The sequence below is a fragment of the Amblyomma americanum genome, chromosome 7 (genome assembly GCF_052857255.1).
Source record: "Amblyomma americanum isolate KBUSLIRL-KWMA chromosome 7, ASM5285725v1, whole genome shotgun sequence".
Lineage (NCBI taxonomy): Eukaryota > Metazoa > Arthropoda > Arachnida > Ixodida > Ixodidae > Amblyomma > Amblyomma americanum.
Window position 1 is genome coordinate 146946334 of NC_135503.1, and position 26438 is coordinate 146972771.

General features: G+C 48.8%; 1 protein-coding gene across 2 annotated transcripts in view; it reads left to right on the forward strand.

The window, feature by feature from the left end:
• Positions 1 to 26438, forward strand: part of LOC144096664 (uncharacterized) — a 165165-nt gene that overhangs the window by 27545 nt on the left and 111182 nt on the right. For both annotated transcript variants that reach the window (XM_077629498.1, XM_077629499.1), the window contains exon 5: positions 13123 to 13300. In XM_077629498.1, coding sequence (XP_077485624.1) covers positions 13123 to 13300 — 178 coding nt within the window. The remainder of the gene's footprint in view (positions 1 to 13122; positions 13301 to 26438) is intronic.

The window sequence follows — 26438 nt, forward strand, 5'->3', positions numbered from 1 at the left end:
ACAGCGTCATCGCTTGCGGCCCAGCTAATTGCTTTTGCAGCTTCGTCCGGGAAAGCAACCACGAATCAATAAATCAATTATCACACCTCACAATTCTTTAACAGTACCGCGCGAGCGTTGACCAAACTGCTTGGCGGCGCCTTATCACGGCGCAGAGTGGCGAAGCTAGCGAGAATAGCCACGTGCGCACAAGTTTGCCGATGCGACGATTGTCGTCTATGGGCAAACTTGTGCGCACGTGGTTATTCTCACTGGCTTCGCCACTCCGCGCCGTGATAAGGCACTGACAAGCACTTTGAAACTTGCCGTATAGTTGTGATATCCCATCGCAAGATACGACCGAACAACCGAACACAAGCCATCAGAGCCACCAAGAAAAGCGTAGCCGGCAGTCGAGTCACATGCATCAGCCAAAAAACAGCGGTGTTGGCACTTCTATAAGCTGCCGATCCTCCCCGGAAGCGCTGCTGGCTGTTCCGAGGGGCGATGCCGCTGGTGCCGCCGCGATTGTAACAGCGGCCCCTGACACCACCATGAACGCCCAGTGCACAAAAGATTCAAAAATCCTTCCGAACAAACACGCGGAATAGCCGAATGCTACTGGGTAGAGCCATAGGGTAGAGCCCGCGTGCATGATGGTGATCTAGCTCAGCGCGGTGCGTAAAATATGCGAGTAAAAAATTTTTGTAAACCTGGGTGATAACCTAAGGGTGCGCAAATTATGCGAGGGCGCAAATTATGCACGTAAATACGGTAATTACTTTAAAATGGTGACCACGGCATTGCGACATGTGAGTAGAACGAGGGTATGGTCATGGCTTGTACAGTCGTGTCGTCTGTACTTGTTCAGGAGAGTGTTTGGAACATCCAAAATTTTGGATATTGTTTGGAATGCACTGCAGCCAGGAAATTCTACATATTTGTATCAGCCTTGATTGTGTCACCAAGATTGTGCTGTACAAGTTTCGTATAGTAGGGTTGGTGGCCATGCACGTCTTAGCAATGACTGCTGCACTTTGAGGGAAGAACACAGCTGCAGGCACACTTGAGGTAAACTCGCAGCTTGGTTTTTCGTTTTAGAGATCACTGAAATGAAATTTTCATCTTTATTTATTTATGTTGCCTCACAAGCTCCAAGGATTAGAGCTTTGTGTGAGGGGGTGGCGGATGACATATATAGGGCCAATGTCAGAGGAGCATGAGTAAAGACTGTACAAGGCTTATTTATTGTTATTATCGATCACTCAAAAGTAAGAACATCATTATGCAGTAGTTAATGACACATTAGCAACTAGACACATTGACTGTTATTCAGCTCTAAGCATAACTAGATCACAGATGTTAGCAATGTGTTTCGGAAGACCATTGGCAAGATGGTTGATTGAAATGCAGTGGTTCGACCTGAAAGGCATTGGAAACTTTGAAGGTTGTTTAAACAATGTCAAGTGCGGTAAGGCTGGGCAAGAGGCAGAGTTGAATGAGCTTCACTGTAGACTATCTTTTGAAATAAGCAGAATTAGGGCGATTAACTCTCTTGTTACTATGCCACTATGCATTGATTACCTGTGATCGACAGATTCGACACATGACTTCAGTGCAACAGGAGCGGCCAAGGGCTTGTTGCACCATCCAGTGGGTTGTTTATGCACTCTACTTTTTGTGCCTTGCATAGTTTTGATTTTTCCCACAGGGCGGCAATTTTTGAAACAACTTTGAAGTTGTGGTTCCGGTGTAGTAAGCTCGCGAAACGGTGTGCGCACGGGAAATACCCACTTCGTGCGATTCTGCTCCATATGCAGAATATATTTCAATGCACCAAGAAGCTGTTACGATGCAATATCATTGTCAGATTTTGATTCCGACGACGAAACAATTAAATTTTGTTTTTTCAGCTTTTTTTGGTAAAATTTTATATTATGAATTTCAGCTACATCGAACTATTTTATGTTTTACCATATGCTATAACGAGGAATTACTGTTTTACCATTTTTATTTTCGTTTCAGTTTATCATCACAAATGGTGTGGCGGATATACGTATTGTGCTTCTGCAAATTTTTTCAGCTTCTTCAAAAATTGTCTTAGCTTGAGGGGGGAAGCTGGCCTTAGAAAAAAGTTTTTTATTAATGAAGTCACAATTATAAAATCTCCAGGGAACATGTATTTTTGCGTGCTGATTCCAAATATGGAATTCAATTTAATGTACAACTAGTCCTTGTGCACTTAATGCAATATGTTGTCTAACTTATTGTGGAGAGCTTTAACGAAATTCTGCTGTAGGGAACTTGCTAGAATGTATGCCGCCTGCTTGTCTTGATAACAAGCTATGCAGTAAGGTAAAATTGTTATCGTGCTTATCATAGAAGTTGAGTTACAGGGTTTTGAACTTGGTACTTCACAAATGGGAAGAAATATTTGTATTCCTGTTTCTTAAGTGACAACATCACAATCCTATAACTCAACTTCTATGGCAGGCAGGATGATCATTTTACCTTTATTGCATAGCTTAAAATGTCAAGAAAAACCAATGCCATGCATTCTAGCAAGTTTCCTGCAGCAGAATTTTTTGAAAGCTCTCCACAAAAATTTACATAACATATTGCATAAGTGCTCAAGGAATTGTTGCACATGAAATTAACTGACATATTTGGAATCAGCATGCAAAAATTCATAGTTGCGACTTCATTAACAAAAATTTTTTTCTAAGACCCTCTTCCCCCCTTAAACTAATGTCAAAAAGTAAATTTATCAAGCTATATTTTGCTACATTACATTTTAATTTGAAAACTTTTTTGCTCTGAGTGGAAAATTTATATCAAGGACACTGTGAAAGTGGCCTTGTTATATGTAGGAACAGAAAAAAAAAAATAGCTCCAAACGTTTTTGAATTATGATCTCAAACCTTTAGCGGCTTATTTATAAACAAAGTCTTCGGGTTTTGCAAGGCAGCTCGGAAAGGATGGTATGTACTGCTTGCGTTGGAGCTCAGGTCGCGGCTCTTGCATTTGTTTTGCAAGCCATCCTGTTGTTTTACTATACAGTGAAACATCAATAATTTGAACTCGGTTGATTCGAAATCCCGGATAATTAGATGTATTTCTGCGGTTCCGTAATTTTTCGTGTAAATTTTACCGGATAATTCGAAGCAGCGGCATGCACCAGCCCGGTTAATTCAAGATCTGAGATGCCTTGCGAGGATGTCCGATCCCAATTTCACTGCTAATCGATGTGGTGACGGCCCCTCGGAGCTGCAAGACGATGCTGCAGCGCAGTGCCAATTAGTAATGCCGATGCGTGATATGCGAAGTGCCCCAGCCCCAGTACTCTCAGTACAAAAACCAATCTTGTAGTCTATGTACCACTGAAGCATGTGCCTGCAGAGAAGACGCTCTTCACTGCGTCACAGGTGTGGATACCAGTTTCCAAGTGTTGTGCTCTCGGCGCTTCGTCGAGGCACGGCCGGACTGAAGGCACTGTTGCGCACGCTCTTCGCTTGTCTCAGCCTGGCCGTGGTCAAGGCAGTGTCTGGCAGCGTCTATCAAGGCGCTGGTATCGAAGCAACTCCTAGCTCTATCAGGGTCAGTGCGTGCCTTGCAATGGGTTGACTGCGCACAATGTCGGCCTGCGTCATTTCTTTGAGTAGTATGCTGCGACAAGAGGGTTAGGTTGACCTTTATTCAAAAAACAGTCATTCTGAAATTCGGGGCAGACCTATACGCAGCATCAACCTATTTAAAACCAATTGCTAGGCTAGTTGGTACATGCTGAATGAAGGAAAAGTTCCTGTCCTGTCCTGTCCTGCTGTCTGTGTGCTCGTATTTCTTAGCGCTGTGGAACTTTTCCTTTATTCACTAACCTATTTGCGGGGTGAGGTAGTTTCGGATGAGCTCCAGGTAGTATGCGCTCCGTACCAGTGCCTGTTTCTGGCTAGATTCGTGGGGCTCCTTGCATCAAAAAAATTGGTCAATTCATGTGCTAATAAGTTCCGGTGAAGAAAATTCAAATTGCGCGCTGTTTTCCCAGCTTGTTCGCTCTGGTGGTCACATCCTAGCTCGAGGGCGAACTTTCGATTCCATTAATATCCAGGGCATGCGTCGCGTCAGAGTCCGAAACCACAGGACTGTTATAGTTCAGTTTTCTGCTTGTGGTTCGGGCAGCTTGCGAGTGTGGAGACAGGGTGGAATGTCAGTTTTTCGCTTTTTCCATTGGTGTAAGACTGCTGTCCTTGTGACTGCATCGTTACGCGTTTCTTGCTTTGAGTTGCACGCGCACCGCGATGCCATCCCGCGAGAAGCTACAAAACAAAATGCGTCAGTGGTGGGAAGATGTACGCGGGGCAACGATGCGCATCAACTTTTTTTTTTTTTTTGTCAGCAAGGGCTACAAGCTGGACTTTCAACTTTTACGGGGCACCCCTGGTGCGAAGAAAACCTTCCGTCAGTCTAATCAACGAACCGTTTCTGACGGGGAACCCCTGGTGCCAGGAAGATAAACAACGCCAGCAGACCTGCAAATTTAATGGCGCAGTGCTATTGGAAGACAGCACAGGAGGAAGATTGAAGGCAAGGAAGGGGCGACGGGGCCGGAACAGCCAGTCATCGGCAGTTCGGGAAGGCCAGGTGCAGGAGGGAGCAGCAGCGTTCAAGAAAGGACCCGTGGAGAGGCGGTGGCAAGGACCACGGTAGTGGATCAGCGACGCGAGACTGCATCCTGTCAGGGAAAACAGCACGTTGAGGCGGAAAGTTGACGGTCACCGGCGGGCCGAACCAAGGTGACGGCAACGGGTAGAGAGCCAGCGGCGTGCGACAGCTCATTGCAGCGTGCGGTGAAAGTGGCGGTGGACGCCAGCACCAAGGAGCTGACAGTGCCGACTGATTCACGCCCCTGTTCATGTGTTCAAGCCAATAGGACAGTTGAGAGGTACAGAAGACAGAATGGAAAGCTAACTATGCTGACCTACACTCGATGTAGAGTGCAAATTGAAATTGGAGAAGGCACGCTTAGCGGATCTTCAGGCTCAGCTAGCAAAGCTGAATGGTGGAAAGCCGTTGCTGTGCGAGGAAGAATCTCAGGATTTTAAGTGCGCCACAAGGGTGGTAGTAGCAAAACGCCAGCAGCTAGAGCTCGAGCTGGCTAAACCCAAGGAGTTTAGAAGAGCCAGTGAACAGGCGAGGGTGAAATGCTCTGAGTCCAGAGAGGAGCAGAGGCCACCTGTGCCGGAGGGCAAAAGCTTGCAGCTGTAACTAACCAGCCAGTATGGACGAACTCCTCTTCGTTAGAAAGGGCTGCGGAAAGCACAGGAAGTGAAAACAAGGCTCCTAAAGGGCGCCAAAATATCGCAATGTATCCATCACCGCGGGAGGCCAGCAATGAAAACGACAGCTCAATTCTGATGACCGCGGGGCAATCGAGACCAAATTGCCCGATAACAAACAGTACAGCGTCCACATTCCTGCAGGCTCGATGACTGAGTTGGGCGTCTCCGATATGTCCAAAGAGCAGAAGAAAAACAGCCAAGCAGTACAGTCGAACCCGACTATATCGAACTCGTTTATATCGAATTACCCCGTATATCGAACAATTTCTGAACACCGTAATGTTAAAATGAGAACATATAGGAAAAAGTACAGTTAAATCGAACAAAAATAGCAGCCGCACGCGATATATCGAACTTCAACACCACAAAATTTCCCCAGAAGTTGGCTTTCCCACGCGGCAGCCGGGCCAGCTGTTGACACCCCCCTCCCAAAGTGGTTTAGCCCAACTGCGTGTGTTTGGCGCGGCTCTCCCTTCCTCAGATAGCCACCCCCTAGAAAAAGTGGTTCGACCCATCTCTCGCTCTGTCACAGCCACGTGGCACGTGCGCCTGCACACAGTTCAGTTGCAAGTCGCGTCCTCGGAACGTAGTGCTCGTCCGCTCTGTTTAACGAGATGGCTGCCGTGAAACAGCAGAACTTGACAATATCCGCAAAGATAGAGATTATCAAAAGAGTTGAACATGGAGAAAAGAAGTCCGATGTTGCCGCAGCATACAGCATCCCAAGAAGCACGCCGAGTGCAGTCTTGAAAAATAAGGCCGACATTAGGGCTAAGGCGGACAAGAGGCCTGGTGCTACCGGCGCCCACCGTGCACGCACGGCTGCATATGAAGACGTGGAGGCAGCAGTGTACAAGTGGTTCCTTGATTTCAGGTCACGGAACATCCCTGTTTCTGGCCCCATAATTGTGCAGAAAACGAAGGATCTCGCTTTCATGCTGAACAGACCAGACTTCAAAGGCGGTTCAGGTTGGCTCCAGCGCTTCAAAGAATGCCACAGCATTGTCGGCCGGGCTGTCACCGGTGAAAGCTGCGCGGTGGACGTCAGCAGCGTGCAGTAATGGATTGACGGAAATTGGAGCGACATCACGGCAAGATATCATCCCCGCGATATATTTAATGCCGATGAGACAGCCTTGTTCTGGCAAATGCTGCCCAACAAAATGCTGGCGTGTCATGATGATAAGTCCCATGGCGGGAAAGTTAACAAAGCCCGAATATCGGTGTTGCTCGTCACTAACGTCGATGGATCGAGCAAGCTTCGACCACTTGTGATTGGCAAGAGCAAATCGCCGCGGTGCCTGAAGAATGCACTCTCTCTTCCGGTGACCTACGTGTCCAACGGAAAAGCTTGGATGACAAGCGAAGTTTTTGGCGAGTGGCTGAAGTCCTGGGACGACAACCTGGTAAGCAAAGGCAGAAAGGTCTGCTTACTCGTTGATAATTGTTCTGCTCACCATTGTAAGGTGAGCGTCAGCAGGTGCTGCAGCCTTTGGATCAAGGTGTCATTCGTGCACTGAAGGCAGGCTACAGAAAGCGCCTTCTGCAACAATTATTGCTAAATCTCTGCACTGGCCGGGAGTTGAAAATTGACCTCCTCGGCGCAATAACGATGTTGAATGCATCGTGGAACAACGTCAAAAAAGAAACAATTTGAAATTGTTTCCGTCACTGTGGACTCTCTGCTTCCGGCGAGGCTGGTGCCAGCTCAACTGAAAGTTGCGATGAACCCCTCGACATCGATGAACCACTCGAGGAACTTGACGATTTGTTAACACAGCTGTCAGAGTTCCCACGTGCCGTTTGTGATGGGGCTGCAGCTACAGACTTTGTCTCCATTGATGACGATGTTGCGACTACCGGAGAGCTCGCTGACGAAGATATTGTTGCCGATCTGGCTAGGGATCTCGCCGGCGACGGTAACTGCGAGCACTCGAGTTCCAACCCGCCCACGTGTTCTGAAGCGCTTCATGCGCTGAGCATTGTTCGTCGCCACTGCACGTCCATAAAAGGCTGTGGACTGTGCTGTTCCCAGTCACTCGACAACATTGAAAACTGCATGCAAACAATTCTTTGAAAGTGAAAAAGCAGAAGACGATTGGCTACCATTTCTCGTGCTAATATGCGCGCCGTACATTTCTTTAGGAAGTAAAGAACTCTTCTTGATGAGGTTCGTTTTGTACATTGTCAATTTCTTTAAACGTTCTATATCGAATTACACGATATATCGAACTAATTCCATTTTTTTGCGAGTTCGACATATGCGGGTTTGACTGTAGTAAAAAATTAATGTGGATTAGCTCAGGTAATTCAGGATATACAATGCGAAAGATGTCTGCATTCGCTGTGTTCATTGGCGTTGGCGTTGACAATGTTCTAGACGGCGATGGCTTTGAGGAAAGGAAGAGCGCATAACTGGCTCCCTGGATATGCGGACGCCTCATTCTTGCTTTAATACATGTGGCAGTGGTGAGAGAGAGATGTGTCCTGAATGCATTAGCGCTGACAGCGTTGCAGCTGACATGCGGCACTGCAGCAATAGCTAGGCCACAGCGTTCATTTGGTGATCAATGTCTCGTGACCAACCATTCACTGCATGCCACCTCCCAGGGTGGCAGGCAGGGCGTGCTGCCTATCCAGTGTGCGGAACACAATCAAACCAGGCTTTTGCACTTGGACGCCAACGCCACGTACATGAAAGCAAGATTGAGGTCTCCACTGACCCACAGATCCGTTTGTGCGCCTTTTCTTTCGTGAAAATGAACTGCCTTTGCAAAGTAGTCAATGCCACTGAACTCTATGAACGCTGTCGGCTCACTTGTTTTGTTTGATTCTTGAGGAAAGGAAATGGCACAGTAACCATCTCACATATCTCGGTGAACACCGGAACCGAACAGCACTGTAAAGGAAGGGATAAAGGAGGGAGGGAAAGAAGAAAGAGAAAACTGAAAATTGAAAGTTGGGTTTTGAGGAAAGGTGCAGCGCTGCACAGAGGGGTAACACCTGTTGGGCAGTAGTGACTAGGGAGCAAGCGGCAAGGCGTGCCTTGTAAAATCGTGTGCCTCCTTGGAGCAACGGCATGGAGAAATTGCAAGTTTGCGGCCAGTAAAGCTTTCACTTTAAAAGTGAGCCAGGTGTCCGCAAAACTGGAATCTCATCTGAAGAAAGTATGTGGGCGGAACACGGCTCCGCGGTATTAGAGGCAGTGATTGTGCACTCCGACGATCCAGCCGCTCAGGTTCATTGTACCCCAGTTGGGACCAGGTATGAGGGCACGAATCCAGAAATATTGGAAGTTAGTTCAACCTTTCCAAAAGTGAGGCCTCAAGCTAGCAATGAAAAAGGAAACTTCGTTCAGCATGAAACTGTCAGTGACGACTGATGTCAGATTGGCGAGCTAGTGGCAGAAAGAAATCTAATGTTGCCACACCGGCACACTGTGTTGGGCATATGGCATGAAGTGCCCTGTAGCTTTACTGAAGGCAGAAACATTCCATCCGGGGCACAGAACAGAGGTAGGCCAGTTGCTCCGACCGGAGAGGCTACGCCCTCAAGGGTGTTGCATGGTCAGGTGTTTCGACTTATCGAGGACCCGGACATTTTTGATCCTGCAGGCCACTAGCTGTTGAGTTGAGGGCACCGAGGTATGGGCCTCAGGGAGGCTGATTGCACGTGCTGGCACAATTGCGTGTTTGTCTTTTTTTCCTGCGGGAGAGAGTGTGTTTTGGTAATGCTGAACAAGCTGTCGGGCGGGGCACGCAACCCAGTGGACCAATGGCTTTGTGGCACCCTTCTGAAAAAATGGGTTTTTTTCGTTTTGAAGTGAACTTGATGTTCATTCTTGTCTTGTGTACTTTAAGGAGAGGGTTATGTACCTTACGGAAATTAGAGGGCTGGCCATACACTTGATTAGCCGATCATGTTAATAGTTTGACATGATTGGATGCTACCAAATGTTGGCTGGGCCTTTAAGTCCTTAAGACCGGTCCCCGGAGCCTGGAAAAAGGGTTCTGGGCTACAGTCAGATGTAATGCATCTTCGGCTATGCCGAGTAGGGGCCTCCCCTAGTGTTAGCCAGTTCCACCTTTTGTTGTTTAACCTTTTTGCCACTTAAATTGCCTCTTGTGCATCAACCTGTATTTAGCGTAAATTTTTGTATATGAAACTTCAAGACTACTCCTTTAATCTCTGCATCTTAATCCGTCGCAAGGCCATCTCTGACGAGGCACCCCTGGTGTGAAGAAAACCTTCAGTCAGTCAGAACAACCGACCATTTCTGACGGGTCACCCCTGGTGCAAGGAAGATACAGAGGAACAGGAGACCTACAACTTTACTGCAGTTTTCTGCTTGGGCACATTTTTTTTTGCTGTGGTTGGTCAATTCAAAAGCCTGGTTAATTCGAATATTTTTCGTGGTCCCAACGACTTCGAATTAATGAGGTTTTACTGTACCAGTGTTTGTTTGATGTGATAACGTAACTGCATTGCTGAGAAAATTATAAATGGTTTCCACTTTCATTTTATATATGCCCATGCAACACAGGTGTTGTTGCATCGTTTTTAAGGCAAAAGCATTATATGGCTCATGGGCAACAAAACCCAGCGGCGTTGACCAGTACGTGTGGTCCGAAAACACCCCAGTGATGTCACCACGATATCGCATGACATCAGCAGTCGACCATAAGGTAGTGACGGCTACAGCAAAGAGAAATGAAATTTCTTGCAAAGGCGCGGGAAGTGAACCAAGAACCTTCAGATCGCGAAGCAAGCATGCAATCAATAGGCCACAAAACCACATTGCTTCTTGGCAAATAAAGATGAACATAGTATACACGTTGCCTTACAACAGTATGCTAATGAGTAGGTGTGTCATAAAAAAAGAAAAGAATCTTTAATGAACCTCGCAACAGAGCTCACAATGAGACAATACTTTGGCATTCAAAGCGTACAAGTAGTCTTTAAGTGCCATGCATAATCTTTCAAGCTTTTGATGAATGAGATGAAAAAATGGGAGAACGAAACTGCATGGCCCACCAATAATACAACCCTTTTTTGCAATGTTTATCAACAGATGGCGGCACCATTCTCATGATACAGCAAATTACTGCTGTGTTTGTCAACATCTGAGTTGGCTTCACAAGGGCTCATGCACAGTGTTGCATCATCATTGCGGCTGAAGGAAGTGTTGTTGGCAGAACCACACAGTGTGCCATCATGGCTGGCATTCTTGTAGCCACACAGGTGCCTACATATGACACCGTTGAGATTATCATATCGTCATCACTTTGTTCAGTGCTTCTTGGTAACATGGCCTCGGTATAAGCGAATACACAACATCAGCATTCAGTCTACTGAGAGCAGGCTCAACTTATTATGACTTTCAAATCAAGTGTCTCCTCTGTGTTTAGCTGTAATAGAACCTTGACTTTACGACTTTCAGGGGACCGCATGAAGAATGGTGAGTCGGACGAGTTGGATGTAGCTCATTTTGGTGGAAAATTCCTCCAAAAATCCCGTGCCGTTTATCTGTGTGTACATATCTTGTTCCTTCACAGTAAAATTTATTTGCAAGACAGCGCTTGTTTTGTCCCCCTTCCAGTGTCTCTCCGCACTGAATTTTCCGCCAAAATGAACTGCACGAAGCCGTTTTAATCTGGGCATCATATAATCGAAAATCTCAGCCAGTGATGCATTCGCGTAATACCCGTGTCCGCTACTCTGGGTTTCAAAACTTAACGAAAGTGTAACAGGGATTTACAGGGATAACAGCCTAAGGACAGCTAGCCAAAATGGTGGTCCTCTCTCCGGTCATCAACACAACGATCTTGCAGCGTGTGCTGGTGGTGCGGCTGCTGCCGCTGCCCATCTTCCTCTTTACAAAAGCTCTTTTCCGTGCGCTTTATAAAAGCACCCGTGTGAGATTAGATCAGAGTCCATGCACAGCCAGGCTTTTTGGTGTCGAAGAGGCGGCTTAGACGAGGTGCGCATGTGCTTCCGCCCGTGCGCTTTAAGTTTAAGTAGACATTACAAGAGCCTTGTAAATGATGGTTTGGATGACGAGCCAGAAATATGGCTACTGTGACACTTCGAAGAAATCTTGTGACACGCAGCACGACCATGCCAGCAACATGTCTTTCTGTTCAGACTTCCTCTAGAACTGCTTCACTCCACGGCAGCAGTTTCAAGGAATTCGCATTATGAAGGAAAATAGAAAACACGGTATTCGCCTGCAACGCGAATGTGCCGCTGGCACACTTCCTGCAGTCATGTGCAGCTTGCCCGGAGACACTGCGCCGCTCACTCCTGGCTCGGTCGGCGTCGCATACTTTGCACTGAAGCCGCAGCAGAAAGTGCTCTTGAACTAGCCGCCAATGATCATAGAAATGTATTACCTCGTTACCTCCTCTACAGTAACTTCATGCTGGTGTGAACGAACAGTTGGCTTTCCTAGTGCCTTCATGGAAAAGCAGGCCAGGCGAGCCACCTCGCACCCACGGCCACGGGTCGCACACATGGAGGCAGAGTCCGAGCTGTTGGTAAAACCGTCATTACGGGCTGTCATGCGCTCAATCGCATCATTGTGCGCATGTCTTCGTCTTGATGCCAGTCTGGAGCCAACGTGGTCAAAGTCATGTCTTTCAATAAAGTTGTCCTGGCAGACAACAAGCGGGCAGAGCGGGTGAGGGAACAAACGTGTGTTAATGACATCCTAGTCGAAATCAAGAGAAAGAAATGGGCTTGGGCAGGGCAGGTAATGCGAAGGCAAGATAGCAGCTGGTCCTCAAGGGTAACGGAGTGGATTCCAAGGGAAGGCAAGCGTAGCAGGGGGCAGCTGAAGGTTGGGTGGGCGGATGAGATTTAGAAGTTCGCAGGCATAGGGTGGGCGCAGTTGGGAAAGGACCGGGTTAATTGGAGAGACATGGGAGAGGCCTTTGCCCTGCAGTGGGTGTAGTCAGGCTGATGATGATGATCTCTCATTCCAGACAGTTCCCACTGGCCATCGTATGAAGCGGCACGTGCATTTTGGTCCGTCAATAATCGAGGCTTTTAATGCATTATCCCCATGGGAAATTCAGCGGGTTTGCGCCAATTCATCGTAAAATGCTTGTCATCGCATGAATGGGGGAAGCATAATCGGGCTTCCACTGTATTTCTTTTATTTCTGCGTTTGTAGATATTGACTGCTTAGTTTTATTAACTGCATAGCTTTTCTTAATCTATGCGAATTTAACGGGCATTGGCTTTGAAATCATGGGGTGTAAAATTAAAAAGTCGTGCAGATTGGGGTGTAAAATTGAAAGTTCTGCAGATGCAGAATAAAGAATGCGTGAAATTACACAGATGCGGAATTAAGAATCTGCAAAATTTTGCGGAAACCATAAGAAACATGCAAGAAACATGCAATTTTAATATTCGAGCGCATGCCTTGCATGCTACAGGGGTCCACCTCTTAAAATTGAAGGTGGCTGTTGTAACTGCTGTGCACCAGGCATTGTTTGTGCTATCTTCACTCAAAGGATGGCAGCCGTTTGTATCAAGATCCCCATAATGACTGATGTCGACACAAGTGATTGGGATGGACAAACATTTGAGAGCAATAAAAATGCATGTTGGGGTCACTCTTTGCATTCCAGCCCAGAAAGACCAGTTACCGAAGTCTACACTTGGTTCATCTTATTTTGAAAAAAATGATGTGCGGTCTATGTCACTGGATTTCTGTTCTCGAGCTGCTGTTTTCTTTCATGACGGACTTGTGGCACCAGACATGAGAGCATAACCCTGTCATGTGTGGACCACCGCTGCGCAGGTCCCAGGAGGCGAGTGGCCCATCGATCTGAAAAGCACCGCCCGTCTTCGAGGTGCCTTCCGGACCTTGGGGTTCCGGATGCACTTGGACGAGACATCATCCATATCGCCATGCCATCCGTGGCGTGCAGAAGCTGCCTCACTCGCCAAGCACCTCCTGAGCAAATTAGATTCACCCGGTAAGGAACAAGACAGCAGATGCTATTGCTGATTTCAATTTCATCATCATCCACTGGATAGGTTTGTCCACTGCAGGACCAAAACCTTTCCTGTCTCCCTCCAATTAACCCTCTGTGCCAGCTGCGGCCACCCTATCCCTTCAAACTTCTTTATCTCATCCGCCCACCCAACTTTCTGCCGCCCCCTGCTACGCTTATGTTCTCTTGGAATTTGGAATCCATTCCGTTACCTTTAATGACCATCGGTTGCCTTGTGTTCACATTAAATGCCCCGACCATGCCCATTTCTTCTTCTTCACTGACTACGATGTCCTTAACTTGTACTTGTTTTCTGACCACCTTTGCTCTCTTCTTGTCTCTCAGGATTATGCCTATCGTATACCGTATTTACTCGAATCTAGGCTGACCCCGATTCTAAGCCGACCCCCCTAATGTCCGAAGGCAACAAAAAAAATTACCGTATTTACTCGCATAATGCTCGCACCCCCCACATTGGCTATCAAAAATTGGGAAATTTTTTTTTCCCCGCATAATCATCGCACCCCCAAAATTACTGCCGCGAGCCGTCTGCTTGTCATAGCGATCGCCATCTATTGACTGCGGTCACAACTAACTGCCATGGTTGGGCGCGCGTGCTACTAGGCGGCGGTACTGTGCTATCATCCGCTGCCACCACCGCTACCGCTCATCCACTCACCACCGCTACGCCATTTTGCGAAGGTGTCTCCAGCTCTCCGGTGTCTCGTAGGCCTCGTTTGCCTTGTTTGCGTGTTGCACCGTGCTCTTTGTGCCGCTTCGCCATGGGACGCTACGCAAGCTACACAGCTGCTTTTAAGCTAAAAGCTATTGAGTATGCGTTGGAACATGGCAACCGCGCCGCCAGCGGACACTTTGGCGTCAACGAGTTTTGCGTCCGGTATTGGAGACGGCAGCACGACGAACTCAAGACGACTGGTAAGACGCGCCGGGCCTTCCGCGGACCGAATACTTGGAAATTTCCTGCCGTCGAATCCTCTTTACTGGAATATATCAAGGCTCGACGAGCGGATGGGTGTGCTGTGTCGATTGATTTGATACGGAACCAGGCGCTCGTAATCGCAAGAAAGGAGGGCATCCCGGTGCAAGACTTCCGCGCTAGTAACGGGTGGGCCACATGATTTATGCGGCGCAATGGACTCTCGCTCAGGAGGCGAACGACGCTTTGCCAGCGCCTGCCCGCAGCCTATGAAGAGAAAATAGTGGACTTCCATCGATTCGTTATCAGGATCCGGCAGGAGAAAAACTTCTTGCTCTCCCAGATAGGGAACGCGGACCAAACTGCGCTGAATTTCGATATGCCCAGCAGCAGGACAGTCAAACAGACAGGTGCTCGGACTGTGCATGTCAGGACTACAGGTGCCGAAAAACAGAGGTGCACGGTCATGCTAGGCGTGACGGCGGACGGGTGGAAGCTCCCACCGTACGTCATTTTCAAGCGGAAGACCCTCCCGAAAGGAAAGCTCCCCCTGGTATACACGTGCGCGTCCAAGAAAAGGGGTGGATGACCGCGGACCTTATGGTGGACTGGGTGAGGACTGTGTGGGGGCGGCGACCGGGAGCGCTTCTTTTTCCGTCGCTCCTCGTGCTTGATAGCTTTCGGGGCCATCTTCAAGAGTCGGTTCGGGCGAAGTTCAAGGAACTGTGCACGGACCTGGCTGTTATACCCGGCGGCCTCATATCAATGCTACAGCCTCTTGACGTATCTTTGAACAAGCCATTTAAAGATAACGTCCGGAGGCTGTACGCAGAATGGATGGCCGAAGGTGAACATGCTCTGACGCCGGGCGGCAAGATCAAAAGACCATCCGTGGAGCTGCTGTGCAGCTGGGTATCAGAGGCATGGGGGGTGATTGATGTAAACATGGTGGCGAGAAGCTTCAAGAAAACAGGAATTTCGAACGCCCTGGATGCGACCGAGGACCACCTGGTGTGGGACGACGAAGAAGCATTGGAAGATGAAGAAACCATGGATTCCAGTGTCGACACGGACTCTGATGAAGAGTAGAATTGCCTGCAGGACGTACGCAACGCGAGTAGTGACGGGAGGTTGCGCGCGGCAAATAAAGTGCTTTAGCAGCTTGAGCTTACGTTCACCCTGTACTTTCATAACGAAGGTAAGTTACGCTTGAAAGTAATGTTTTCGTTATATTTACAATTGCGGACCTGACAATCCTGATCTTGCACACATTCATCTTTGCATTTAACACTCCGAAACATTTGCTTGAAAATTTTCCCCGCATAATTATCGCACCACCAAACTTCGCGTTGATTTTGGGAAAAAATAGTGCGAGGATTACGTGAGTAAATACGGTATTACCTCGAATGTAGGCTGAACAAAAAAGTGAGGACAGCTTTCACAAAATGCAAACAGCATTTACTGAATCTGAACGTGCAGAGCTCATCCATCGTCATCGTTGCTGCTGGACTCGTCGCTGTGTTCCTTGTCACTGTCGCCTTCAAACAGTGCATTATCTTCGGTACCGCCAAGCGCATTAGATATGCTGCACTTTTTAAGGCACTCATAATCAAAGTACCTGGGATGTCATCCCACGCTGCAGCTAACCAGCCCGCCAGCTGCGATAGCGATGCACGTTTGATGCGGCCCATTGCCGTTAGCATGTGGTCTTCGTCAGACAACCAGTCCGTGTAGTATTTCCGCATACGATCCTTGAAAGGTTTGTTGATGCAGACATCAAGTGGCTGCAACTGGCCGTTCATGCCGCCCAGTATGACAGCGAGATCCGTGTTCGCTTGGGCGAGCGCAGCCTTCACGTTGTCGGTCAAGTGCCCACGGTAAGAGTCGACGACAAGGAGCGAGTTCTTTGTCAAAAGGGCTCCTGGACGCCGTCGCCACACAATCTTAATTCACTCTTCCACCATCGCACTCGTCATCCACCTCTTCTGATTTGCCCGCACAATGGCATTTCTTGGGAAAGTTTCTCGAGCAGGCGGTGTCTTCCTTTTAAATATTATATAAGGAGGGAGTTTGTCCATCAGCTGTGCAGCACAGCATCACAGTTGTGCGCTGCTTCTCGTAGCCCGCAGAGTGCACCTTCACCTCCTTGGCACCCTTTTCAATCACTGGCATATCAAAATACACAGCAGTCTGGTTGGCGTTGCCGATTTGCCCAAGGTTGTAGCCTGCCGCTTCTCTGTTTTGCAGCACGTAGTGCTGAAAAGCTATCAACTTTTCTTCGAAATCGCTTGGCAGCTTCTGAGTGATTGAAGTGCGACGTTGGAGGCTGGAGCCGGAGTGCTTCACGAATTTCTGAAGCCAGCCCCGACTGGCTTTGAAATTCTTTGGCGTTAGGCCTCGCTCCCTCGAAAGTTCCCTAGCTTTCGCTTGGAGCACTTCTGTTGTCACTGGAAGGGCAGCTGCTCTCTGCGTCCGAAGAAAGTCGGCCAAAACTGTCTTCACGTCGTCGTGACGGCCTTTCTTTGGTCTGCTAAGTGCCATCTTCGTTGCGGCGCACGCAAAAAGCTGCTGTTGTTGTCCCCTCCAATGACTGACGTTTTTCTCGTCGACGCTGAAGTCCCGCCCGGCTTGAAAGTTCGACAATGCGTCTGTGGCTATCTCAACTTTTCGCTTGAAAGCTGCACTGTAGTGGCATCTCCTGCTTGGTGCGATCGCGATAACACCATGCCGCACACCGATACGGCCGACACAGGTCAAAATGGCGACCTCGCTTGTGTACGGTTGGCTACTGGCACGGCTAGTAGCGGCTGCGATACTGACTTTTCTAGATGGCGCTAGCTATTCACCATATTTAGCAGTTTCAATGAAAAACTGGCGTGTTTTTTAAAGTCCTCGAATCTAAGCCGACCCTAGAGTTTGGAATATGATTTTTTGAAAATAAGCTATCGGCCTAGATTTGAATAAATACGGTATATCTTTTCCACGGACAAGAATTGTGTAGAATTTAAGCGGTCGCCACGAACAGCGCAGAAGTGCACGCGTATCGCAACTTAGCCAGCTCTGCGCACACTCTGTGCAGCTGTGTGCATCGCAGGGCATTGAGGGTGTTCTGAGCATGCAGAACAATTGCAAGAGTGACAAACTTGCGAATTCCTTCGAAGGATGTTGTGTTTGCAAGAAATTAAAATTAAAAAGTGCAACTGACAAGAATATGCAGTTTTTTTAACATGCTTCTTTCGCTTACTACATTTCCCGGCTAGTGTGTTCTTATTCCATCCACGGTCCTTTAAAAGCGTTCTACTGTTTATTTCTTGGTACAAATGCTGTTGTTGGCGTCGATTCTGACAGTGACGCAGTTAACCTTGCATGTTTAGTAGTCGCTGCTCAAGCAGTGTCATACTGCGACCAGTAATTGCACAGGAATTTTGTGTACACGGTGTGGGGACCTGCCCTGCAGCCCCCTGAGTTTGCTTTCCCGCGAGGCACCGTGCAGCAGCAGCCTCACCCCGAGGATGAGCGCGTTCCCTTGCCAGTCACATTAACTGGCAAGAGAGGGCGCCAGCGTCGCTGCGCGGGAGACTGCTGAAGCCCGCCCGCGGGAGATGGGCTCTCTTCGGCCGGGATAATGAGCCTGAGCGGACGCGTCGCTCGGGGCTCCGCTCTTCGCCGACGGGGCGAAGAAGCGACGGGGAGACAGGCTCCCGTACTCGTCCCGTCCGGCCTGCGGAGTTTATATCCCTTGCCCTAGCGCGGGCGAACATTCGCTCGGAACCTTGCTGGTGAGTCGGACGCCCTCGATTCATTAGCGTACCTTGTTGCTAGCTGGCGTTATTGTTTCTGTAGCAATAAATGCCTGTTTGTGTCAGCCAATGTGTCGTTCCTTTGTTCCCCCAGAGCAAGGCCCGCCGTGGTCGGCGAGCGCTCGGTAGCGTACGCGATCACGGGGTGGGGTCCGGGCGGCTTTGAACCGTGTCAGCCGCGATTGAGTGGGGAGAAAGTACTTATCTCCCCAAGTCAACCCCACATCTGGCGCCCAACGTGGGGCCTGCTCTTGGAACATTGGACGACTGTCGGTTCGGTTCGAGGAACGCTCTTTGTCCGGACTTGACAAGTGCTAGGCCTAGAGTGAATTTTGATCGCTAGGACCTGCGGCATGCTTTCTTGAGTGCGAGGTGTATTGCGCTGCAGCATGTTTGAACTTTTCGACATGCTCAGCACATTTTTTTCCCTGGAGTTTCTTCGTGAGAATGACTTGGTCCGCATCGAGGGAGTTCGAGGCCTAGCGCCCGCGGAGTCGCCGAGCCCGAAGCGAGTGAGTACGGAAGCCGCGTGGGTGGTCCGAGTTTCGGTATATATTTTCTCTACTATCTCTTTTTCGACTCTGGGAGTCGCGGCTCCGGGAGCCGGGTGGCCTGGGGCCACGGGTGCCGCTACGAGCTCGCTGGTATTGCAGCTCGGCACCGGGCGCTCCGACACCGTCCGATACGGTGGGCGCCGACCGCTCAGAAGCTGCTTTGTGCAGTGAGCGGGGTAGGACCACCCCACAAAGCTGATGTCTCCTCGCGGCTGCGCGCACAAAACCCGTTTTGGGTCTTTGTTGTGGTCACGGTCGTTGTCGGAGTGGTCGTTAGGCCTGAGGCTTTTCGGAGCTGCCTGCACCACATTAAAAGAGACATGACCACCGGACCGTGACGTTGAGAGGGGGCGCGCTTTGCTGCCCGTCCGTTTTTTTTGTAACCTCGCACGAACTGAGCAGTCTCGTTCAACTCAAGAAAGGGCTTTGTTCACTCGAACTTTGCGTTTGCACAGCCGCCGACACGTTTTGCTAGCGAGTTAGGCATTGTGCCACGAGGCCCTTGCGGATGCCGTTTCCCCTCCCGTGACCTACGTTAAAGGCACGCCGAGAGCGTTTCGACAATTTTGCAGATCCGGTGGAGCCACCCAGGCTTGCTGACCGGTGCACATCGTCTCGCTGCCACCTGCTGCGACGGAGCGGCCTGTATCCTGTTCGCCGCATCCATCCGGGGCAGCTGTGGCGAGACCAGTCAGCAGTCACCTCCGGCTGCTGCTGCCCTGGCGACTACTGCAGGATCCTGGCCTGCAGTTTTCCCACCGGCCTTCGATTCGCGGGCCTGCGGACACGTTAGTCCGCGGGCCATACGAGTCATCCCAGCGGAGACCTTCACGCCGCCTTCGGAATACCGCGGAAGTCTGCGTGGACGCTGTCGGCGTGACCTCAGCTGCAAGACGTGCCTCAAGGACATGAAGACCAGGAGACTCCTCCATAGCATGTACTTTCAGGCGCGTGGGTCTATTTAAGGTTGGGGGGATGTGGGGACCTGCCCTGCAGCCCCCTGAGTTTGCTTTCCCGCGAGGCACCGTGCAGCAGCAGCCTCACCCCGAGGATGAGCGCGTTCCCTTGCCAGTTACATTAACTGGCAAGAGAGGGCGCCAGCGTCGCTGCGCGGGAGACTGCTGAAGCCCGCCCGCGGGAGATGGGCTCTCTTCGGCCGGGATAATGAGCCTGAGCGGACGCGTCGCTCGGGGCTCCGCTCTTCGCCGACGGGGCGAAGAAGCGACGGGGAGACAGGCTCCCGTACTCGTCCCGTCCGGCCTGCGGAGTTTATATCCCTTGCCCTAGCGCGGGCGAACATTCGCTCGGAGCCTTGCTGGTGAGTCGGACGCCCTCGATTCATTAGCGTACCTTGTTGCTAGCTGGCGTTATTGTTTCTGTAGCAATAAATGCCTGTTTGTGTCAGCCAATGTGTCGTTCCTTTGTTCCCCCAGAGCAAGGCCCGCCGTGGTCGGCGAGCGCTCGGTAGCGTACGCGATCACGGGGTGGGGTCCGGGCGGCTTTGAACCGTGTCAGCCGCGATTGAGTGGGGAGAAAGTACTTATCTCCCCAAGTCAACCCCACAACGGAGGGCACCATTTTAGTCAGTATTTTTCAAGTGTTTGCTCTTATTTGTTCGTTCTTCAGTGTCGTGCTGACGTCTGCATCCATAAAGCTCCTCAGTGTAGCAAAAGTAATGAAAAGCTTTGAACTTTCCGGCTTCTCTCCTCTCTTAGCGCGCTGCCAGATAATCGAGCTTCCCATTGGCCAAGGCACCATGGTCACGTGTTAGTGTGCGCTTTCTGGCTCCGCAGCAGAGGCCGGCGCCATTGTTGGTGGTAGAATTCTCACTTCGTTTTCTTTTTGTGTGACTGAGTTTTGGTGGGAAGCGTTTCTCTAGCTTTGACGGTGTCTATGCGCTGCAGTGGCGCCGAGCTTCTGTTGCGCTTACAGGTATAGCAACCAAGGAGGCAGCGGGAAAAGGTTTTTCGTCATTTCGTCCGGAAAAAACAATGCAGCGCACTGAGAGGTTTGGCAGCGTAAGATCAGCCGGGAAAACTGTGATAATGTGCTGGATCTGCATCTTTGCGATGTGAGTGGCCAATCTTCATTTGCCAGTTGCATTTATTTTTTTATTTTTTTTCTTCGGAGGATTTGATGTGAAGCGCGACCGACTGCAGTCCTTCTTCGCAGTTAATGCCGTTCAGCATGGTTGTAGATGGATTCGTTTGCTCGCGGGCTACGAAAGCCGTGCTTCTCGTCGTCTTTGCCCCGCCGGTCACGCTGCTGGCTGTGCTAATCCCTGCAGATGTAGCTTTGATGTCGCGCATTACGTGTCGTATTTGTTTGGTTGTGGTCAGACTCGTTCACGGGCTCGACTCGAAACTTGCGCTCCATGTTGCTTGACCTCCACCATTTACACTGCTCAGTGTGCCGGTCTAGCTTTCATGTTGCGCGCATCGCTGGATGTATTTGTTTTGTTGCAATTGGACTCCTTCGCTCGCTACTCGATACTAAACAGGCGGTTCTCGCTGTTGAAGGCACCGCTGTTCATGCTGCTTGTGGTGCAGGTCTGGCATTCATGTTGCATGCATTGCTGACCGTATTTGTTCTGGCAGGGTTCGTACCAAAATCACTCGTTACTGGGCCTAGGCGCAGTAACTGCAGCTATCGCTTGAATAGTTCATATCTGCATAGGTAAGTACTTGAGAATGCAAGCAAGGACCTCCGTTTGATATAGTTGCCGATATTTTTCTCCTTGCGTTTTCAGTTTTCGCGTCAAGCAACTTCCTAAACGATAAACATGTTTGCTTCAAACAGGATTGAGTAAATTCAGGTTTTGGTTCTTCAGAGGTTGGTTTTTTTTTTATACTGCTTCGACCAAAAGTGATTCATTAACTTCGGCAGTCTAAACTGCTGCGCATTCTGCATGGCAATTGCACGAAGGAAGACAGTGTACAATAAAAGCTCGTTAAAGTCCGTTAATTCGAACTGACGCCCCGAGTCCCGGCATAGCCTGTGTGCTTCAATGGGAGAAAACTACCGACAATTCGAACAAGTCGGCATCCGCTATGGTTAATTCGAACTAGGAGACCCTGGCCAACACCACTCCTCATAGATAGAAGTTGACCCTTAGCAAGTACAACACGCTGCAAGTTTACTAGCGATGTAAAACAATGGAAAAGAAAAAAAGCCAAGCGCGCGAGGCTGCCAGAGCCCGTGCTCTGGTGCATGCTGAAGCAGGTTTTCGCTGCCCGCGCCGTCGATGCTTCAGCGCAGGCCGTTCCAGGTTTTCGTTATGCAGTGACGTACACAACGCAGTATGGTGGTTCAGGTGCCGGCGTCATGCTTTTTGTTGCTGCGAGTTACGTGGACAGCAATGTGGAGAAGTTGGAGCCCTCGAGTGACGCCGATATAATTGAGATAGCATGCTGTCAGCAGACGCCACAGGGCTCATGGGCGGTGAATACAGTCGACAGTGATGAGTCTGTCTGCGGCGACGATCCTATGCCACCGCCAAGTGCATATGAAGTGGCGTCGGTGCTCAATGTTCCAGCACGTTACTTCTCTGCCAACTAGAATTTGAACGTTGTGCTGGAGCTCTTGGGCAAGCTGCAGATGATGCTGATGGAGTCTTGGCAGAAGAAACTCAAGCTAGTGCACACCACTGATTACTTTTAATTTCGGTAACCCTTCCCTGTAAATAAACAGGTTTGGAACATAAATAGCGTCTTATATTCCAGCACTAAAGCACGCTGCTCACGCGAATGCATTCCAGTACTTGTTTTCTGGTGCATGACCGGCCGATCGATTATTTCATTTGTCATTAGGACCGCATGAGTTTAATTTTCAGAATCGCCCGCCATAAATGTGTAGCTTGCGATAACGCCTAGCTCGCTATAACGAGTCTAGATGTGACTGCTTAGGATTCTGTCCTGTGATGAGACGCAATGACCGCTTATTCTAGCGCCCATTCGATAATTCAAACTTCGCTTAATTCGAACAATTTTCCAGTCCTCTTCGAGTTCGAATTAACGAGCTTTTACTGTATTCTTATAAGCCATTATTGCAGATGCTGACCCAAGATGACAATCACCTAAATAAAACAATATTGTAGTGAGTCATGCAGCACTATAGCTACGCGCAAAGCAGAGTTTAAAAGCCTTTTTCAGATTGCTGTTAGTCGACCCACGCTATTAACCCTACATCAAAATTCTTCTGGTCACAGCCGTGTTACAGTGCGCAACTTGGGCATTCTGTTCGCCTATTTATTAACGAACATTAAAGGACTACCATCAGTCGGATCCTTTTAACATTAGCCTGCGAGGTGTCGGAGGTATAGCTACTCGTAAATAATCGCTAAGCTTTCCTGCACTAAAGAAAAATAAAATTGAGATGAGTAGGTGCCTGCGCACAGCCGATTGCACGACCAGACGCACCTTTGAGAGAAGAATATATTATGGCAGCATTAAACCACCATCCGTTCATATAAAGCCTAGGCCACACATCTAGTCGTATGTCGTCCAACTTCCTCTTGGAGGAGTTAAATTTTGAATAGGACTGGGAAAACGCTGGTCGAAAAGCAACGTTCCGAGGATGCGCACCACTGCGCCGTGAGTTTGCTTGCGCACGACGCTTCCACCGTGTGCACTACAGTCAAGGCGATCGCTGTACAAAAAGTTCTGATAAAGCAGTGCAGCATGGGTCGGCCAGTTGTTTGGGTAACTATAATTTTGAATCTCCCATGCCATGATCTCCCTGCGGCTGAATCGAAGGCAGAAAGTGCAACAAACAAATGTTTCGGGCACACAGTCCACTGTGTGTCAAAGCGCGAGCGTTGGGAGCATCTGCTAGCTCCTCCCTGCCTAGGTGCCGCCACCGTCAGCACCCGGGAGGAGCAGAGAGAAGGAGTGCCAGCATAGGAGGAGGAGGAGGGAGATGTCATTACTTATAGTTAACTGAGGGGCTTTAGGCGTCCACAGCACCACCTGCCACCTAGGGGCCACAGGTGGCTGAGTGGCTTGGGCGTCAGTCATGGCTGTGGGAGGTGGTTTGGTCAAAACCCACCAAAACCCAGTGCGGAGTATCACTGCCTGCCGTCTTCGGCAAGTCTGCATTCACTTCCGGCTGTCTGACTTCTTGCTATAAAAAAAAAGAAGGGACCTGTTTGTAAAAAATACTTTGTTCTCGCACCATAGCTAACACTGAAACATTCGTGTTGCTCTTAACCGCCCTGTCATCTTTTGCTCGGGCATCTCTCCTTGTCTCAGGTTGACATGGAGTGAGTGTAGTTCAAACACACATGTGATGCCAAGCACTGTTTCGCAGTCAAATGAGTAATTGCCAATAGAAAAATGGTATTCAGAAAAAAAGCCATGCAAGCCTGAGTGCAGGGTCCAAAAACATCGAACTGAGAAAAACGCGTTTGAGGTTTAGACAATTGTAACATTTGCGAGAATGCAGCTATAGCAATATAAGTGACATCACTGTGTAGATCTCTTCCTCAAGATAAAGTCCTTACTAAATATCTGACAGTACATTTGTTAGAATGCAGTTATAGCAAGGTAAGGGACGTCACTGCATAGATTTCTGCCTCAAGAAAAGAAATACTCAATATTTGACAGTACATTTGCTAGACTGCTGCTATAGCAATGTAAGTGACATCACTGCGTAGTTCTCTTCCTCAAGGGAAAGTCCATACTAAATATTTGACAGTACATTTGCTAGAATGCCGCTATAGCAATGTGACACCACTGCGTAGATCTCTTCCGCAAGAGAAAGTCCATACTAAATATTTTGACAGTACATTTGCTAGAATGCCGCTATAGCAATGTAAGTGACATCACTGCGTACATCTCTTCCTCAAGAGAAAGTCCATACTAAATACAGTCGTCGACCGATTTTTCGGACACGAAGGGACCCGAAAAATGGTCCGAATTATCGAACAGCCCGAAAAATCCGTGAAGTACAGAAAAGTCACTTTATTGAGATGAAATCAGCTTAAAAATGTCACTGATTTTACCTTGCAGCATATTTCTCTTGCTGGCTACGATTTGCGCCAAAGTTGTACTTTCACTGTACACGCTAGACAGCAAGATCACGGCATTTAGTTGAATACTTCCCGCGCTTTTTTGACGGACCCGGCGGCGCCATGTTGTCCACAACCCGGGTATGCACCACACCGCTCGTCAAACACACGCAAAGACAAGGTACTTTTCGTTCAAAGCGGTGGAACCGTCACGCAATCACAAAACGGTGAACGGATGTAACTTCGTGAATACGGAGCATCACTCGGTCGACGCGGTCGGATTAACCCAAGTGATGAAACGGCGAATGGCGAACGTATGAGACCCGCCGCAGTGGCTCAGTGGTTAGGGCAATCGGCTACTTATCCGGAGTACCCGTGTCCGAACCCGACCGCGGCGGCCGCATTCCGATGGAGGCGAAACACAAAGGCGCCCGTGTGCTGCGTGGTGTAAGTGCACGTTAAAGATCCCCTGGTGGTCTAAATTATTCCGGTGCCCTCCACTGCGGCACCTCTTTCTTCCCTTCTCTCAGCCCCTCCTTTATCCCTTCCCTTAATGCACGGTTCAGGTGTCTGCTGAGATGTGAGACAGATACTGTGCAATTTCCTTTCCCCAACAACCAATTTTCAATTTTCAACGTATGAGACAAGCGGTAACTGCCCGCGACAACGTCGGCGACAAAAGGAAGCTGACGGCGATGACAATCCCACTGCAACCTCGAAGTCTCAAAGATCACAGGGACCTCTACTGGCAAAATTGAGGTACCGAAAGTATGTCAAGCCAATCGAACTGCAGAGTAAATCGTCCTCAATCCAAGATGGCACCTTTTGCGCCGGCGAAAAGCCGTGAAGATGGTCGATATTGGCCTGCAGGCAACTGAAATTACTCAGAAAAACGAATTTTCGAACTTTTGAAGTTAGAAATATCAATTGCGAATATGTATGCGCATCTCTGGGGTGACTGACGGTGCCTCATCGAGGTCGGAAATATCCTACAAGTCCGAATTATTGGAGTCCGAATTACCTGTTGGCTACTGTATCTGACTCTGCATTTGCTAGAATGCAGCTACAGAAATGTAAGCGAAATCACTGCGTAGATCTCTTCTTCAAGAGAAAGTCCATACTAAATATTTGACAGTACATTTGCTAGAATGCAGCTATAGCAATGTAGGTGACATCACTGCGTAGTTCTTTTCCTCAAGAGAAAGTCCATACTAAATATTTGACAGTACGTTTGCTACACTGCAGCTATAGCAATGTGACATCACTGCGTAGTTCTTTTCCTCAAGAGAAAGTCCATACTAAGTATTTGACAGTACGTTTGCTAGACTGCAGCTATAGCAATGTAAGTGACATCACTGCGTAGTTCTTTTCCTCAAGAGAAAGTCCATACTAAATATTTGACAGTACATTTGCTAGAATGCAGCTATAGTGACGTAAGTGACATCACTGCGTAGTTCTTTTCCTCACGAGAAAGTCCATACTAAATATTTGGCAGTACGTGTGCTACACTGCAGCTATAGCAATGTAAGCGACATCACTGCGTAGTTCTTTTCCTCAAGAGAAAGTCCATACTAAATATCTGACAGTACGTTTGCTAGACTGCAGCTATAGCGATGTAAGTGACATTACTGCGTAGATCTCTTCCTCAAGAGAAAGTCCATTCCGTATTTACGTATTTACATGCATAATTTGCACACTTTTTTTATTCAGAATTTAGGGCTCCAAGAAGGGGGTGCACAAATTACGCGGCGATTTCGCGAGCTCGACTTGAAAAAACTCCAGAGAGGTCATAAAGCGCAATATAGGTATAGTGTATATTACT